Below are 19,325 nucleotides of genomic sequence, written 5' to 3' on the forward strand. Positions count from 1 at the left end.
AATCTGTACTCTGTGTCTGATATATCAGACCCGCTGTTCCAGTGCAATGTGATTTTCTCTGTAATGCTTTATTTCCTCTGTTTTTATTCATGTGCAGCACTTTGAATTGTTTTATTACCAAAAAACACTTTAGAAAGGGACGCCCCCCTTTAATGGCGCCCTGGGAAGAGAACCCTGCTGCAGCCTGAAAGCTTCTGTGTCTAATATCTGTGGATTAATCCGCCAGGTGGACGCCCAGCTGCTGGTGGTGCAGAAGCTTGAGGAGAAGGAGGGAGTCCTGCAGACCACCCTGGCTGCTCTGGAGAAGGAGCTGGCTGTCAGAACGCAGGCGCTAGAACTCAACAAGAGGAAGGTGAGAAGCGTCTCTGCTCCAGAACCCACCAGACGAAACGAGTGGATCACTCAGAACGTGGAAAATAAAACCGGATGGATCAGCCCACAGAAATTCACCGGTTCTCCCTGTGCCACAACATTACCAGTCAGGAATCCACCGCTGGCTTTTGTTTTGCTAAGCGCTCTCACTTCCTGTCCCGCCGCAGGCGGTGGAGGCAGCTCAGTTGGCGGAGGACCTGAAGGTGCAGCTGGAGCACACGCAGGCCAAGCTGAAGGAGATCCAGGTGTCTGTGGCCGAGAACCGCACCGCCCGGGAGAGGGAGAGCAGCAACCTGAAACGAGCTCAGGTACGCCGTCCCAGACCGCTGAGGCCTTAACGAGTTTCTCCCGCGCTCCTGATTGGCCGGCTGGGATGTTAACTGTGGCCGTGGTTCTGTAGGAGGACCTGTCCCGGCTGAGGAGGAAGCTGGAGAAGCAGAAGAAGGTGGAGGTGTACTCCGACGCAGACGAGATCCTGCAGGAGGAGATCAACCAGTACAAGGTGAGGAGAAGGAAATCAGTGCAGGTCAACGTGGAAACGGTGATTTTCTGTGGCCCTCAACTTCAATTCAACAATTATTTGACCCACCAGGCCATTTATTCTCAATTTGACAAAATGGTTACAGATAAGTTACAACTGAAAACGAAATCTTTAATTTCATAATATAAATAGGACCATGTTTGTTCATTGACTTTTACTCAAATGCACCAAAATCTGCATTTAATTCATGTTTAAAAATTGTGTAAATACAGCAACCGTATCAAAACAGGCTGATTAAAGTCCTGTTCCTATTGCAATAGAATCGAATAGACAAAAAAATAATTTGGATCCTAAATCATTTGCATGTTTTAATACGAGAAAAGATGAAAAAGCCTTTTTAAATTTTAATCTGCAATGATTTCCACATCCCTTTCAAACCTAAACTCTCCCTAATCTGTTCTATTAAAATGGGGCATGAACATAATTTAGGGAGCTGGTAAAAGTAAAAAAAAAATAATTTTTGGGAATGTAGGTTTGTTTTATGTTGTTTATTTCCTTGGGATGTTTTGATGTAACAATTCTGGCCCAGGTGATAAAGTTTAGACTGAATTGATTCACACGTAGCGATTAAAATCCAGTTTTAATCTGGGTTTAACATGACAGAACAACACAAACTGGTGTCTGACTGTGAGGTGGAACAGCACTGCGAAAACCGACCTAAAAATAAGTAAAATGTTCTTAAAATTTGTGTTTTTCTCCTTGATTTGAGCAGGTAAATGATATTATCTGCCAATGGAATGAGTATTTTGACCCCTAAAATAAGATAATTAGACATCCTGCACTGGAAATACGATGATGGAGATGAGTTGTTCCTATTTTAAGTGCAAAAATCTTATTCCATTGGCAGATAGTCTTATTTACCTGCTCAAATCAAGGACTGATAAACTAATTTTAAGAAAATTTAGCTTATTTTTAGTTGTGTTTTTGCAGTGAGAGGATGTCCAGTTTTCACTCTGCTGGTGTATCTCTCCCCCCCCCCCCCCCCCCCCAGGCCAAGCTGCGCTGCCCCTGCTGCAACACGCGGGACAAGGAGACCGTCCTCACCAAGTGTTTCCACGTCTTCTGCTACGAGTGTCTGAAGATGCGCTACGACACGCGGCAGAGGAAATGCCCCAAGTGCAACTGCGCCTTCGGAGCCAACGACTTCCACCGCATCTACATCACCTGAGCGCCGCGGCAACCGGGAACGCCGTGGCAACCGGGGAACGCCGCTGCATCCGGAAAGGACAGACAGAACCAAAGGAGAGAGGAACCCGAGAACTGGAGATGCACTCAGAGAGAGACCGATCTCTTTGGAGAGACTCGTTTTACCACATTTCTGCTATTTGGTGACCAAACGTAGTGACGAAGCTGAGCGAGTGTCGTGAGCTACTTCAATAAACACATTTGTCAGCCGTGACGTTTTTACACGCCGAGTCGCTCTGGGTTGTTTTTATCGCTTGTTCTGACCCGTTTTCTCCGTTTAACACAAACCTGCGTGACTCTTTTCTCTGTTGTTGTTGTTTTTTCCATCACTGAACGTCTGAATTAAAAGAACGCCGTCTTCCCTCAGAGAGGTGGGGGTGGGGGGGGGGGGTTGCATGCGTTAAGCTACACATGTTTCCAGAATCGCGGCAGGAGAGCCGGGCCCGTGTTGCGTCTTCGCTTGGCGCCCGCTCAGCACATACAGGACGGGCTGCACGGCCTCCGGCGAGCTCCTCTCTGTGTGTGTGTTCGCCCCGTCGCCGTGGTTACGCCGGAGAGTTTGACAACATGTGCAGCTCATGGTGCCTCATTACTGATGAAATCACTGCAGTGGAAACTCGGCTCATATGGGTGTCCTTAGCGGGCTCCAGGTCCTCCGCTAAAGGTTAGCCGTGACAGGCGAGTGAAAAAACATCTGCCTCCATTCCCCCCCCCCCCCCCCCCCCCAGCTCTGATGATGGGAACTATTTACTGGGAGTTTGCTGAGCGTCTGTTTGACGTTAGCTCTTGTGGGAGCGGCAGTTCACACCATGTAACACATAAGAGGTTCCAGGCTGCAGAGGGGATGAGCGAATGTGGGGAGAAAGAAGTTTATCAGCCATTTGGGAGAAGTTAGCTGAGATTTCCTGGACAACTGGATCTCATGGAGGAAAGAAATAAAGGAAAAACAACACGGCTGACGGCCTTACACAAAGTATTCACACCCCATGGCCTGTTTTTCTTTTCCGTTTTGTCACGACGGGACACTTTTAACCCGGATTTAATGTGATTAATATGAACTTTAAGGTTGGAGGGGAAAAAAAGGGAAGCAGTTTTACATGTGAACATTTTAAAAGTGTGTCGTGTAAAAGTATTAAAACCTTTCTAAGTCGAGAACCAGCAGCTGCACGTCTGTGGAGTCTCTCCAGTTCTGCTCAGAGAGAGACGGAAACTTTTACCCACTGGAAGGAGAGCGTAACGCTGATTCTCAGTTAGACTTAGGCCTGGACTTTGACTAGGCCATTCTAACCCATAAATCTGATCTGAACCATCCCATAATACCTCAGGCTGCAGGTTCAGGCTGAAAGAAAAGGTCTCAGGTCTCAGTCTCAGGTTTTCCTCCAGGATGGTCCTGATTTATCTCCATCAGCTCTGACCTGCTCCCCTCAGCATGATGCTGCCTCCACCGTGTCTCACAGTGGGGATGATGTGTTCAGATTAATGTGAACGGATTTACAAGACAAGACTCGACCATCAGAAAAACACTTTTATGCTGAGATAACTGCTGGATTTTATTACGGGGTGTCAGAGACACGTTTATACTGGTGTATCTGTGTTTTATTGAGATTTAATCTAGTAGTTTAAATGCCAAATAACCACGAAGCTGAAGGAAATGTTTCACAACTACAGGAGCTTTTTTTATTATTATATACAAAAAGCTCCTGACCTCTAGTAACCCACAGGTGAGCTCTAGTGAGGGATTCCCATGTTTATATGAGAGTTTATGTGGGTGTCAAGAGTTCAGGGGGCTGAATAAACACACGCCACACTTTTCAGATTTTAAAAATTTAAAAATACTGCTTTCGAAAACATTCCCAGGTATTGTAAACTGTTTGTTTGTCAAACAAAAGTCAATAAAATACAATGAGGTCAGTTTGAAGGTTAAAAAAAATTCAAGGGGTGTGAAAACATGCGACAGATTTCCCTTTTTCAACACAAGCAGATGGAATTAACTATATTGCTCCTCCAACCAAAATAATCTAAATCAGGTTTTCTAGCCACTTTAATGGCCACAGGTGAATAAAATCATCACCAGGCCTGCAGAGAGAACGCGTCGCTCTCAGGAGCTCAGAACTTCCAGCCTGGTTCTGTGACGGGACGCCGCCTGTGCAGCAGCTCCAGTCAGGAAGTCGCTGCAGACCTCCAACCTTCATGTGGTCTTCAGATCAGCTCCAGAGAGCTTCAGGGTCTCCATGACTGAGCAGCTGCATCCAACCAGACGTCTCCAGGTTCAAAGCGTCCATGCAGCGATGGAAGCTGCTGCTGGAGCCTGGAGCAGCGGAGGCTGGTTCTCTGGAGGCACGAATGGACCGTCTCCGTCTGATGGAGCAGTCTGGGCCTGATGGACCGGTCTGGGTCTGATGGACCGTCTCCATCTGATGGAGCAGTCTGGGTCTGATGGACAGGTCTGGGTCTGATGGCGGCCAGGAGAACGGTGCTGGTCTGACTGTGCCAAGTGTAAATCCTGGTGTAGGCGGTTCTGGTGTGGGGTTGTTCTTTAGGATCTGGGTTTGGACCCTTAGGTCCAGAGGAAGAATCTCTAAAATGCTTCAGCAGACCAAGAGATGTTGGACTCCATGCTCCAAACTTTGTGGGACCAGCTTGGAGACGGTCCCTTCTCTTCCATCGTGACTGAACACCAGAGCTCAAAGCGAGGTCCATGAAGACCCAGAGGAGAGAGTCTGGTGAGGAGGACCTGGACCCAACAGAACCACTTTGGGATGAATTAGAGCGCAGACTGAGAGCCGGACCTTCTGGTCCAGCATCAGAGTCTGACCTCAGCAATGAGCTTCAAAACGCTCCAGAACCTTTTGGACTGTCTTCTCAGAAGAGTTGAAGCTGTTATAGCTGCAAAGTGTCATTATTAAGCCCAATGGATTATGGGATGTTGCTGAAGCTGAAGTCGAGGCGAATAACGGAGCGTGAGACATGCGCGGGGCTGATGCTGTGTCCGCTGGCTCTGTTGTTGCATACTTGTGCAGCTCCAGCAGGCTACACCCAGACATTAATAACACCACCCTGCTTCAGCGACTCGCTGCATTGTCTGCCTCCGACAGAAACAAGCAGCTCCAAACTTTTCCTGGTGGCCTGTTACCTTCCAGCAGAGCTCAGTAAAATACCTGAAAACGGGCTAATTTGGCTGCGTAATTAACGGCATCTGTTCCTGCCTGGCTTCCTCTGCCCCCCCCCCCCCCCCCCCTCCCTCCCCTTGTTGTGCGTAAGGGACCCCGGACCCCTGCCAGGGAGCTGTGTGCTTTGGCAGCCGGCGCAGGATGACGTCTGCAGGCGTGGTAATAACAATGAGAAGGCTGTAAATCCACACTGCACCGTGTTTCAGAGTGGGGGGGAAAACACGCAGGGCGTGGCCATGAAAAACAACAACAACAAAAAAAAGAACAATAACGAAATATAAGTGTTCTGGTTGAAAGTGTGAGCGCTGGAGTGATATGACTGAGACTTTCACTGAGAGTGAGAGAGGAGAAGCCGCAGCGGGGCTTCCTGTGGGCGCACAGACTCCGCGCTGCGCCGCAGCTACATAGGAAATGAGTCAGAGGAGCGGCGCAGTTCAGCGTGGGTGTGTGCGCACTATTAAAACAAGGCGCAGACTCCTCCGCATGACTCACTCTGATGCTCGCTTTTCCAGCCTGGAAACCAGCGCGGATTGTTAATCAGATGAACTTTTGGGAATTGCGCGGCCGACAGCGAGCAGCTCTCCACCCGCAGACACCATGGCTTCTGCCGCTCTTTGCGCACTGATCTGCGGGCTTATTCTGGCGGCCGTGACCGGTCTCCACGGCGTGATTGCGGAAAAAGGTGAGTTAACTTTTTCTTTTTTTTTTTACTCTTTTAACTCATGTTTCTGAAACCGTCCCACTGTGAACGCGGTGCGCCGCTGTCTCTCCGTGGAAATGGAACAATCGCCGCTTTGTTCGCTGCTGGGAACCGGGATGAGTCCGGAGCGCCTCACGGAGCCAGATAGCGGCTCCGCTTCCTTTACCAGCTGCCTTTCTCACCGGTTCCGCATTCCGATCGCCTTATTTCACCCCATCCATGCAGTGCCCTCCGGCTGCGCGGGACAGGACACTTGGCCGGGCTGGGTGGCTCTGCCTGGGTCCATTTTGGACAAAGAACCGTTCCCAGTGTCTCTTGGACACAAAAGAAAGAGTCTGTGGCTGTTCCAGGGGCCCCTTTGAAGTTTGGCCCTAATCCCGGAGGAAAACACCGCGCTCAGATTACACTGAGATCATAAAATCTGAGAAAAACCCAAACAGTTCAGGGTTGGTCCTCGGTAATAAAGCCACATGTTTAGCTCAAACTTTTATTCAGTTTATAATAGTGGGAACACTTTGTTACATCTGGACCTCAGCTGTTGCTACACCCCCCCCCCCCTCCAATCCAAACCTATGACTACATGTGCAGCACCCCCACACCCCTTTATCTGTCTAGGATATTAGACATTCTTTCATTTCCTTTATCCAACCAGATTGTCCCATCGTGGTGACAGATCTGTTTTTAAAGGAAGTCTGTCCCAGATCAGACTTAAAACATTAAAACAAGTCCCCAGGGTGTTCAGTCCTTGACCCATTACATGGTTTATATTGGCAGAACACTACAAATACAAAGATCACATAAAAGAGTAGTAAATTACATAAAAAAAACACCCAGAACAAAAACAATTTGCTTAACTAAAGAGTTTATTCAGAAGGAAAAGCCTCCAGAAAGTTATGTGTGGACTAATTTGAGCCGCCTATAATCACCGAATTCAAAACCCAGAAACTAATTCTTTAAAAAAACAGGCTTTAAAAGACAATATCGGCCATAATGTGAGTAGTACAGTCATCTTGACATACATTACAGGCATAAACCGGGTTTTCTGATACAAACAGTTAAGTTTACACACAAAAAAAAAAACAGAAAAAAAATTAGTTTGCTCATAAAACATTTAATCTGACCACAGTTAAAACGGCAGAAAAGGAAGATTAGATGGGTCAAAAGATGAAGCTTGTGGTTCTCCCTGAGAGATAAAGCGCCAACTAGAAAACCTTTTTATATTTAAGATAAAGTTTTCAAGGTTTTAGAGAAATCTCAAAACAAGCCATTGATAATTTCTTGTTAAAATGTACTTAGTCAATTCAGAACTTTTCATTTCTTGAAAGCGGCAAAAAAAATAAAAATTCCTCAATTAAAAAACAAAGCAGGAGACGGAGCGATTCCTGTAACTTGTTGAAGACTAAGAACCCTGAGCAGCGGTAAGTTAGAGTTCATGCTGCTGCATTAAAGGAAAGCAATAATGGGCCGATAACTGAACCTTGTGGACCCCCATTATGGACGTTTTTAAGTTTAATTTAGTTAATTTAGTTAGGACAGTGCATCTTAATTAACACATCAGCAAGGTGACTCATGGATGTGGGGAAGTTATTACTTGGCAAAAAACAAAAACACACATTTCCATTCACCTGTTTCTCTAGTGATGCATGAAATAGTGAAATTATAAACCACCTGACTGCTTATTTGAAAAAGCGCTGGCTGTGGGAGGACCAGTGGAAGCAATGAAACGCCGGCTGAGATGGTGAGAGGTTCTGAATGGGGCGACATTCTGCACACAGCCAGGTTTCTGGTTCCGGGCTCACTTCAGGAAACTCCTCATAAATCTGCCTCTAAATTTGCGGTCAGTGTTGGGCTCTGCAGCTCGGTGCGTCTCTTCCGTTTGGGGTTGTCGTCTGATAAGCGTTGCAGAGGACGTGTCTCTGGTTTGAACAGAGGTCAAGCTGCGCTTCCTCCCTGTTACCCTTTTGAACCCCGGCGCTGCTGCGCTCCATTTGCATGACGAGGGCCTGAGATCACCAGGAGAACTGTTTATGAGAAACTGTGACACATTTCTGCTGTGACCCTTTCTGCAGAATGACTCATTCCGGTCTCTGAGGGTCTGTGGCTGAAATGTAAGCACCGAGCCAGAGGTCCACATGCCACTAACATGAGTTTGTGAGCAGGTGGCTTTGGCTCTGCAGCTGGGCTAACAATGAGCCGCTCTGAGGGGATAACACGGTCCTCACTCATGTGGTTCTGGTTTAATGTTCTCCTTTTCTTCGTGATGTGACTGATGAGACTAATCAAGCAGATGTAAACACTTCCCCAGAAATGTACGGCTTGGTGTGATGGATTTGGCACCCATTTACATTAGGTGGTGGAAATTTCAAGAAGTAGATTATTCAAAAAAAAAAAAAATACTTCCAGGACTTCAACACGTTTTCAGCCCTGGGTTCCAAAAGCTGCGCCTGAGGTTGTTCTTTTTGAAAATAGAAAACAAATGTGCCGTCCCTGCAGCCACGCTTATTCCTCCCAAGAAACAGAAAAGGATTTTATTTCCTTTACTTTTTTACTTTGTGAGACGCACGGAGTGTTAAGCAACTTCATGGAAGTCACTGAAGTGGAAATGCAAAATTCTGGTGAATTAAAGCTACGAGCCAGAGTCATTTATCGCCTTTTTAAATAACTGCTGTGCAACGACAGTAAAAACGGGAGGCGTGCATTTCCACTGCAGGATTTCCCAAAAAGCGAGCTGCCATTCTACCCTCTGTACGTCACACCAGCAGCCAAGCTTTTATTTATAAGTAAAAATAAAATGAAAATGAGTTGCTTTGGTTAAAAAGAATTAGAAAAGCAAGAGGATGTAGTTCGAAGCGCGCACATCATTTAACTTATGGCTGTTGTGACGTCACCAGCAGAAGGGGAAAATGTTCTGGAGAGGGCAGATTTTATTCCAATTAAATATTATACAGTGACAGTGAGCCACTGATTTACATCTGACTGAGAATGCTCCGAGGAGGATGGACCTCCATGTCCTTAGAAACAGCAGCGCTCCACCTGCAGGTTGCTCAGAGCCTCCAGAACTGACAGAGACTCCTGGATGGGTGAAACGTTTCAGGAAGAACTGAACAAAGAACTGAGAGTCTGCACAGGCATCACAATTAAACAACGATTTGTATTAAAATACCAAAACTTACACAAAAAACTGACTAACTAAAATGGGTTTGAACCTAAGGTATAGAACTACCTGGTTAGTAACTTATATTTTTTTCTCCTGGTTTACCAGAAATCCCAGTTTGGATTGGGAAAAAAAATGGAAAAAGACTTTATGTTCTGAGATGCTTGAACGCTTTCTCAATCCCCGTTTCATTTCTGGAAAAGGAGCGCTGAGATCGGGTGATGAAATGGTTTTAAACGGGTGAACATGAAGCAGGAATGTGGCAGAGAGCGGAGAGGACATCAGGAAAGGAGAAACGTGACTTTTCTCGTTCCTTCACGGGTTTTTCCTGACGCCGCCGTTCGCTTAAAGCTGTAACGTCTGTGCCGTCCCTCACTCAGAGCTTTGTCAAGTTTTACTCTTTTTCTCAGACTTTCTTTACTTTTTCCCCGAGGAATGGACGAACTTTACTGGACTGTATGTTTAAATCATTAATAAAGATTATTATTATTATTATTATTATTGTGCTGTATTGAATGGGTCGTCCTGTTCTGCATGTCGTTGCTGCACAGCTTTCTACATCATACAAATTCTCATCAGAAGTTTATATAAACGTACGTTGGGCTAAAACGTCTAATTTAAGTCTTTAATGATGCATCTTAACAGTTATATCGGTTATATTGCACAAGAAGAAGAGGATGCACAGATTATAATTCATTATGGATTTTCTTTGATCCAGGCAAGGTTAAATTATGAACAAATGCTCAAATATTCAAATAACCAGTCAGATAAACATCTTCCATCAAGTTGCTCCTCTCATCAGGTCCTCATCCAAGTTGTCTTTTCATAAAACTACCTTGCTACTAATTACAGGTTTGTTAGAGAAATTTCTGGGTAGTTCATCATCGTCTGTGGGAGGAAGCTTTACCAGCGGCTGTAAAACTGTCCCACAGCATGACGCCGCAACCACCGTGCAGCAAGGCAGTGGTTCACACTTTTAAGATAAGATAAGATAGGCTTTATTGATCTCGCATTGGAGAGATTAATTAAGCAATTGAGCGTATATTTGTTTATATGTCTTTAAATATTTGAGCCTGTGTGGATTAATGAACAAAGATAATAAAACCAAACTTCTAGACCAAAAAAAAAAAAAAAAAAAACAGCCATTCAAACATATTTAAAAGTCCAACATTTATAAAACGAGTGGATCTATATAATCGTTACACGATTCAAAGCATTTCCTGAAGGTTTTCTCTCCACATCTTCGTTGTTACGGAACAATTTCTGGTTTCGTTTCTCGTCTTCTGCTCCGACGGATCCTGAGCTGACGAGTTCGTTTGAACCTGAAGACACAAAATTCATCTGATGATAAGTTGTTATCAGAGCTGGGCAGTAACTAGTTACATTTACTCAGTTACTTTTACCTGAGTAACTTTTTGAGCAAAGTAGTTTTACTGTACTGTACTTTTTACTTTTACTTGAGTCATATTACTCAAGTATTGCTGCTCTTACTAGAGTAAAATCTCTGGTTTATGTACCTGCTGTGAGTAACTTTATGAATAAAGAACAAATTTGTTTTAACCAAAAATGCAGCAGAGAGACAAAAACCTGGAGTTTATGTTAAAGTGAGACTTCTTATTTATACACAAGCTTTATTATTTTAATGTTATTTTCTATCTGCTGAGATTATTGAGCCATGTGGAGGTCAGATGAACGTACAGTAAACAGTAGATATTGTTATTGGAAGTATTTTGCACTGTTCTAACATACTGTATATATATTAACTGCTGGAAGTGTTGTTAAATGTTGGAAAAATTATTTAGAAAAGTGTTTCTTTTGTCTTTAAAATACCAGAATTTGCACATAACCTTATATTTCTGTCTGTCTGATTACATTATTTTCAATATTAAACCATCAGCTGTTATGAATAGTTACTCAGTACTCATGTAGCCTTCTTACTGAATACTATTTTACTTTTACCTGAGTATTTGCAGTAGTGCTGCTCTTACTGGACTACAGTTTCTGGCTACTCTACCACCTCTGGTTGTGATTGACGCGGCTGCTTTCGCCACAACGCTCATGCTCCTACCTCAGGCTACGCCGGGTTCGCCTCTAATGGTTCTGGTACCGGTGTCTGTTTCACTGTAAAGCGTGACTCACTTCAGGCGCTGCAGCAGACAAGGAACAGTCCATGCAAATGCTTGTGGGACAGTGAGGAGGAAGAGTGTTATCTCGTCATCCTCTAAATGCCGCTCACCTGTTTCCTGCTAACGTTACCTGCCAGGCTGTGGCTCGCTGTGTGGGCTAAACGTGGTTATTATGCAGAGGCGCGGATGATGTTTTATGCATGACTTGATGCTAATGTGCCTCTTCACCAAAAGCCAGGATGCACCGACCTCTTCTGCCTCACGTCAGCTTTCTGCACAAGCCAGAAGTTTACATACGCCGTAATAGACACGATTTATTCCTGTTGAACACTAAATCAGACTAAACGTTTCCTGTTTTTGGTCAGTAAGGATTAACAAAATTATTTCTATTTGCTAAATGTCAAAACAATGAGGGAGAAACTTTGTTTTTATTATCAATTCACCTAAAATTTCCTCTGTGTTTGGTAAAATTACCTTTTAAAATTTTTGGATCTCAATGCTTTAGGTTTCCCTCCACAAACTTCTTCTTCTTCACTCCCCAACATTGATTTTATTGTCCTTTAGCCGCTCTGTAGCTAAGCTGGAGGAACGCTGAGGGACCAGTTTATGGCCAAGATTTAACTTCCTGCCTGATGTCTTAAAGCTGTAGTCGGTAATCCTGTTCAGAAACTCTTTGTGTTAAACTGGGAGAAATGGTCCTTCCATCCTGGCGGGAGTCAATACTTTATGTATTCAGAAAAAGGAGGTTTAAAAAATTAGATCTCTGTGAGAGATGCAGGCCTGTAAAATCTCTGACCAATCCCTGCCGTTCGGTCAGAGTTCTGGTTCTGGTAAACTATGGTTAACAATTGTTAATTAATAAACCCAATTGCTAGTTATAATCATTAAAGGCTGGAAGCCCTTAATCACAACCATTTGGAAGCATTTTTTGTTGTTGCTTACCTTTGACTAGAATAACAGATTATTAATTATAATTATTAACAATATTCATAATCAAATAGGTGAAATTGCACAACAATTATGTCCCCCAGCAAAGCAGAGTGTTTGTGGTGTTGCCCTAAAACACAGCCTTCCAACCTCAGGTGATGTAACTCAGGTGTTTTTAATAAAATTATGAGAAGCTTACAAAAGCCATGATGTCATCAACATGGCTGCCAGCAACTGTTAAAGGCAGAAATCTTTAATTTAAAGAAATCGATACAGAGTTAGACAGAAATAAGGTTGCTCATCCTAACTAAGATAAAACAGGAGATGTTTGGTCTGACTGAATGTCAGGTGGTTTTGTGATTTTTCCTTTTAACAGCAGATGCAAATATCAGCTTTCAGATGATTTCCCATTTGAAGCCGTTTTCTGTCCTTCTAGCAGAAACAGAAAGTATTTTTTTTTTAAGGTGAAATGAAAGTCACGGATGCACACACGCAGCAAAACAATTCAAAGGAAGAGGTTTGTCAAAACAAAACCCACCGCGCTGATCCTCTGCACCGCCGTCAGTCTCATTCAGAGGAATTTCTAAGCTTCACTTCAGAGGAAGCCAAAACCTAACGTGGTGATCAAAGCCGGCTTCCTCTGCCGGTGTCTTAACGTCATCGCACTGAACAGTAAGAACAAAAGCTTTCTGGGGGATTACACAGATATACAACTACACGACAAGCGTGTTCCAGTTGATTTCACCTGAAAAGGGACATTCTAAAACGCTTAATGTGAAAAAGCTTAACGTGGCTTAAGGTAGGAAAACAACGAGGAATCATCACCAAATTTCGCATGGCCATATCTTGTCATGAAGACTTAAGCCTGTCAAAAAAATAAATAAACCGAAATCCAACGATTAAAGAAGATATCTCACATTAACGTTTTCTTCTTCATTGGCGCCTATGGCGAGAAAAAGGCTTAACGTGGTTTAATGTACCTGATCAAAGATCAATGATCACCAAATTTCTCTTTCATATTGCTCCTAATAAGCACATAAAACTGTCAAAATGTCAAACCCAAAGTCCAATTATTATGGACGTTATCTAACATTAAGCGTTTCTGCTTTCATATAGCCAGCCTCTATGCCTATGAAATACTTAATGTCATATAACGTCCATAATAATTGGACTTTGGGTTCGATTTTTTGATAGTTTTAAGTGGTTATGATAAGCAATATATTAGAGAAATTTGGTGATCACTGATTATTGTTTAAGTACATTAAACCACGTTAAGCCTTTTTCTCGCCATAGGCGCCAATGAAGGAGAAAACGTTAATGTGAGATATCTTCTATAATCGTTGGATTTCGGTTTATTTTTTTTTGACAGGCTTAAGTCTTCGTGACAAGATATGGCCATGCGAAATTTGGTGATGATTCCTCGTTGTTTTCCTACCTTAAGCCACATTGAGCGTTTTAGAATGTCCCCCTGAAACTGAGATGTGGGAAAGCAAAGAAAACGGACAAAGCCAGGTTTAGATTCAACGACACGCAGAAGGTGCTCCTGGTTCTCCTGGTTTATGTATCTGGGCTGAGCCTCCATCCCCTCCTCCTCTTTGCTGGATAAAAACGGCGCGTTGTTTTCTGTCTGCAGGTCAGTGTGGCAGCTCGGACTTCTGGAGCTCGGACCTGGGTGTCTGCGTGCCCTGCACATCCTGCAAGCAGTACCCAAAGACGCCGTCCTGCAACACATGTGAGCCGCTGCACTTTGGCACTTTCTGTCTGTTAGGACTGCACAGGAGGGACAAAAACAAGTGTTTTCTTATATAGTTCAGTTATGAAACACACTAAATCTGCTCAGTATTTAATACAAACTTCAGCTTTTCTTTATGAAAATCATTTCAGGCTACTTTAACCAGATAACTGCAGATTTTAAACCCATTTTTTCTCATAGCAGATTCTGCAGAACCAGAATAGAGAAATCAGAAGCCGGACAGACAGACCCTCTCTTATTACTTCTCTCTGACCTTTGACCCAACAGGTAAATCAGTGGAGGAGACGTCTGACGTGTGGAAAATGGCGGCCATCACCAGCTTCTCGGTCCTCGGTGTGGTTCTGATCGGGGCGGCTCTGATCATCGGGGTCATGATGCATCGACGCAAGTCACACAAACTGCCTCTGCGAGGTAAACCTCCTAATACGCCAACGTTCTTCTCCTCCAAGCTGTCCTGCTGTTGGACGTGTGATGAGCTTTTTGGACTATTTATAAATGAACAGAATCAGATGTATAAACTTTATGTGACCATCTGATCCCGGGGCGGCGGTCCTCCACACTCAGTGGCTAAACATCAGAGAGGATATGGGGCAATATTTGTGCTTATAATTTCCTTTTCTGGTTTCTACAGAACCCATCGAAGAGACGGCGGGGCCACTTTATCAAGCTTAAACAGCTGAGTAGGTATTTCTTCACTTTACCTCATTACCTGTGGTGTTATCCTTTAATGAGGAGAGTTCAGAACGCGTCTTTTGACCTTCAGCATAATGCTTTATGTCCAGTGGTGCAAATTAGATGAACTGATGAACAAATCTTTTTTATACAAATTGCCTGCAACTCACAAGCAGAAGAAATGTCCCTTGATGCCTGAAATAGTTTTCTGTGACCTTGAGCAACTCAACGTTTTGAGAGTAAAGATCTATAGGGAGGCTTAAGCTAAGCTTGATACATGTAATTATTTTTAATGCCTCAGAAAATAAGGTGCCTTTCTTTACACACAAGAGAAAACTAAATATACTGAACTTTAAACATGAAACAACACAATAAACATGAAAACCGAGACAGAAATGTCAGATACTTGCAGACCGAATTAAAAATGGCCGCCTCTGCCTTCTACCAGACGCCCAAACACGGCAGCCAAGGAAATGGATTTTGTTTTTTTTTATTTATTTTATTTTTATTTATACATTTTTCATTCAATTGCATTCAATAATTCAACACTCTAATAAAAAAAAAAAGAAAAAAGTTATTAGGATTAACTTTTGACCATTATCTCTTAGTACTTTTGTAATAAAAAAAGAGCAACATTACCGTATTTTCTGGACTACAAGGCACACTTAAAATTCTTAAATCTTATCAAAAATTGACAGTGTGTCTTATATATGATCACCGTTGTGTTTACTGATTTATGTAGTACAATGCGCTCAGAAATCTGTTAAAATGTGTAAGTATGACTTTGGTTAGCAATGAAGTCGCTCCGCTCAATGCATATTAGGAGCATTACGGTACACTGTGTCACTACCTGAGGACCCCTGAGCTGTCTAGCAGACTGCCTGACTGTAATGTCTAAACTAGAAGTGCATTCATGTAAGGCAGCCTGGAGTACGCGTTAGCAACAATAAACCTAGAAAGTTAATTCAATATAAAGTTTATTTTGGCCTTGTTAATTCAATTTTCAATTTTATTTATATAGCGCCAAATCATGAAACATGTCATCTCAAGGCACTTTACAAAGTCAAGTTCAATCATATTATACAGATTGGGTCAGATTATACAGATTGGTCAAAAATGTCCTATATAAGGAAACCAGTTGATTGCATCAAAGTCCCGACAAGCAGCAGTCACTCCTGGGGAACCGTAGAGCCACAGGGAGAGTCGTCTGCATTGTACATGGCTTTGCTGCAATCCCTCATACTGAGCAAGCATGAAGCGACAGTGGGAAGAAAAACCACCCATTAACGGGAAGGAAAAACCTCCGGCAGAACCGGGCTCAGTATGAACGGTCATCTGCCTCGACCGACTGGGGTTACAGAAGACAGAACAGAGACACAACAAGACAGACAAACAAGCACAGAAGCACACATTGATCTAGTAATCTGTTCTACATTAGATGGTAGTAGCGGGTGAGCCGTCTTCTCTGGATGATGTCACAGTTAACAGAACGCCAGACCAGGTGTACCTACTATGAAGAAAAAGAGAGAGAGCAAAAAGTTAAAAGCTGAAATGACGACAGTCATTTCAATGTAATACAATGCAAAACTGGAGAACAGTAGACTGAAGAACAGTAGAAATCAGTAGAGTGAGAAAATTAGACCCTGATGTCCTCCAGTAGCCTAGGCCTATCACAGCACAACTATAGAGATAGCTCAGGGTATGAGCCACTCTAACTATAAGCTTTGTCAAAAAGGAAAGTTTTAACATTAGTCTTAAAAATAGATAGGGTGTCTGCCTCACGGACCAAAACTGGGAGTTGGTTCCACAGGAGAGGAGCCTGATAGCTAAAGGATCTGCCTCCCATTCTACTTTTAGAGACTCTAGGAACCAGCAGCAGACCTGCAGTCTGAGAGCGAAGTGCTCTGTTAGGAACATACGGGGTAATCAGAGCTCTGATATATGATGGAGCTTGATTATTAAGGGCTTTATACGTTAGAAGGAGAATTTTAAATTCTATTCTTGATTTAACAGGAAGCCAATGAAGGGAAGCTAAAATTGGAGAAATATGATCCCTCTTGTTGATTTTCATCAGAACTCTTGCCGCAGCATTTTGAATCAGCTGAAGACTTCGAACTGCATTTTGTGGACTTCCTGATAGTAAAGAATTACAATAGTCCAGCCTTGAAGTAACAAATGCATGGACTAGTTTTTCAGCATCACTCCTGGACAGAATGTTTCTAATTTTGGCGATATTCCGGAGGTGAAAAAAGGAAACTCTGGAAACCTGTTTAATATGGGATTTAAATGACATGTCTTGGTCGAAAACAACACCAAGATTTTTAACTTTATTACCAGAGGCCAAGTTAATGCCATCCAGATTAAGGGATTGATTAAGAACTTTATTTTTTGAAGACTCTGGCCCAAAGATTACAACTTCTGTCTTGTCAGAATTTAAATGCAGGAAATTTAAAGTCATCCAGCTTTTGATGTCATCAAGACATGACTGCAGTCGAAGTAACTGATTGGATTCATCAGGATTTATGGATAAATATAGCTGAGTGTCATCAGCATAACAGTGGAAATTAATCCCATGCTGTCTGATAATTTTGCCAATCGGAAGCATATATATAGTAAATAGAATTGGTCCAAGGACTGAACCCTGTGGTACTCCACAAGTGACCCTAGAGTTTGAGGAAGATTTATTATTAACATGAACAAACTGGAATCTGTCTGACAGATAAGATTTAAACCAGCCTAATGCTTTTCCCTTAATCCCTACAGTATGCTCAAGTCTTTGTAGGAGAATATTGTGATCAACTGTATCAAATGCAGCACTGAGATCTAACAGGACAAGTATAGACACAAGTCCATTATCTGAGGCCATGAGAATATCATTAGTGACCTTCACCAAACAGGGCAGTGTAGTCCAGCTACTCTGTCCTCCTGACAGAGACAGATAGAGAGCTGTGGACGTGGAGGAGTGATATTACACACTTGGAGGAATATTTAATATGAAAATACGGTATTTTAAATAGAAAGAACTTAAAAACTGTTTTGTGAAGAACCAAAGGTGATATTTCAGATGGACTATGGTGTGACGTCACACCGCAGCTCTCTGTGTTGTTCTCCAGTTTCACGTTTACATAGCCGGGCCTTTTTTTAATCATCACGATGTGAGGGTGATACAAGGAGAACTGATCTCTGCCTCTGTCTCCACAGCCTCATCCCACAGTGGAAACAGATGTGACCGAAGCATGGAGCCTGACGGAGGAACCTCTGAACCGTACACCTTAAACCTCAGGGTGTACCTCTGGCCACTAGAGGACCATCCTAATTTATTGGACTGTTGGGTGAAGAGATAAGCTCAGCTCTCGCTCACCTCTCTAGGCATAGCAACAACATTACTAGTTTGGTATCACGTTCCAGAAATGTTTGTCTTTATTTTCCATTAACTGAGATTCCAGTCTGGAGGACCTTTTTGTTTCCGGACGTTTAGATTCCGTTAAGACTCGTGGTCTTGTGTTGACTCCAGTGAATGTAACTCGGCTGAGCTGCAGCTTGCTGGTATTTTACCGGGAGCGCAGCTTCTGACGGTGAAGGAGACGCGCCGTTGGGCACATTGAGGCCATTTGAATGTAGGGAGCTTTAGGAGAAACGTTTGGTTCCGCCCTGCCAGTACGTCCGTGTACCCGACTGATGAGGAGAACAAACTGTTTCTGCATCTCCTGAGACCAGCACAGATTTCTTTTAGCATTTCAGATCCAGTCCACCGTTGTTTCTGTCTTAAATGTTACTGACGTCCAGAAGGACCTGCAGTGGGTCTGCTCCAGCGCCGGGTTCTCAGCGCATGCAGGACAGGATGCTTGAAACACTAGACACACAGCCCCAAACTGCTAACATGTGGGAATGCTGCGAGGAATGCACCGTAGAGAGGGAAATAACCTACAGTGTTTTAGTTGGAGCTTCACAACCACAGCTCGGTCTGACCTGGAAGGTCTTCCCACACTTCCAACCAGGTCTTTTGTGAAGTTTGCAACTAAAAAAAACGGGTTGTTTGTCCGTTTTCTTTATTGATGTTCTATCAAATTTTAGCAGAACGTTGTTTTGAGCTGATGTTTGACCACCAGGTTCAGGTCGTTTCTTCATTCCTACCCTCCGTGCTTGTAGAGCTTGCCGTATGGCAACAACGTCGGGAATCACTTCACACAGTTTTTTTTTTTTTAAAAGATGTGTATATTATTTATTTTTCTAAGCGTCTCGCAGTGTCACAACACACCGACTGCGAGGCAGAGGAGCGCGTTTCAAAGGGACTCCAGAGAAGATTTCTTTACTGACTCTTCCGGCCAGCGATGTTACTGAGCAATAACTAACACTCTCTGCTTCCTTCTGCTTTCTGAATGTTTTTCTCCTTCTACTGTACATGCACTGGCCTTTCTTACTTTAAACCTTTGTGTAGCAAATATATTTTCACAATAAAACTGACAACTTTTATGAATGCTTGTTGTTATTTACAAATATAGATAAAGGTTTTATATGGTTTTCTTCGTCCTGCGTCACAATAAATTCAAACATCATCCGACTCTTCTCCCACCAAATAACAACTGGAGACGGACACCAGAAACCCTGCAGGTACAGACGATGGATGGGTTTGCTTTGTGAATAATCTGCTCCCTGCAGCATCGCTGACAATTCCTCAGTTACAAAAGTAGCTATTAGCTTTCCTAAAAGTTTTTTCAATTCAAT

General features: G+C 43.3%; 2 protein-coding genes across 3 annotated transcripts in view; both read left to right on the forward strand.

The window, feature by feature from the left end:
* LOC118560716 (E3 ubiquitin-protein ligase BRE1B-like) overlaps positions 1 to 2,322 on the forward strand; it is a 6,720-nt gene extending 4,398 nt beyond the window's left edge. Inside the window, exons 2-5 of the mRNA XM_036132008.1 lie at positions 171 to 352; positions 540 to 680; positions 773 to 874; positions 1,905 to 2,322. Coding sequence (XP_035987901.1) covers positions 171 to 352; positions 540 to 680; positions 773 to 874; positions 1,905 to 2,081 — 602 coding nt within the window. The 3' untranslated portion in view covers positions 2,082 to 2,322. The remainder of the gene's footprint in view (positions 1 to 170; positions 353 to 539; positions 681 to 772; positions 875 to 1,904) is intronic.
* A 3,229-nt stretch (positions 2,323 to 5,551) lies between these two features.
* Positions 5,552 to 18,752, forward strand: LOC105926693 (tumor necrosis factor receptor superfamily member 12A). 2 transcript variants are annotated; one of them, XM_021316851.2, is made up of 5 exons: positions 5,552 to 5,950; positions 13,809 to 13,907; positions 14,196 to 14,339; positions 14,560 to 14,612; positions 17,802 to 18,752. In XM_021316851.2, exons 1-4 carry the CDS (start codon positions 5,866 to 5,868, stop codon positions 14,598 to 14,600), a joined length of 369 nt encoding a protein of 122 aa, XP_021172526.2. In that variant the 5' UTR covers positions 5,552 to 5,865; the 3' UTR covers positions 14,601 to 14,612; positions 17,802 to 18,752. The 2 variants fall into 2 exon arrangements, with proteins under 2 accessions (XP_021172526.2, XP_012718556.2); XM_012863102.3 differs by having other exon boundaries at positions 5,554 to 5,950; positions 14,560 to 14,608.
* Positions 18,753 to 19,325: the final 573 nt, after the last annotated feature.

This window comes from Fundulus heteroclitus, unplaced genomic scaffold (assembly GCF_011125445.2).
Source record: "Fundulus heteroclitus isolate FHET01 unplaced genomic scaffold, MU-UCD_Fhet_4.1 scaffold_47, whole genome shotgun sequence".
Taxonomy (NCBI): domain Eukaryota; kingdom Metazoa; phylum Chordata; class Actinopteri; order Cyprinodontiformes; family Fundulidae; genus Fundulus; species Fundulus heteroclitus.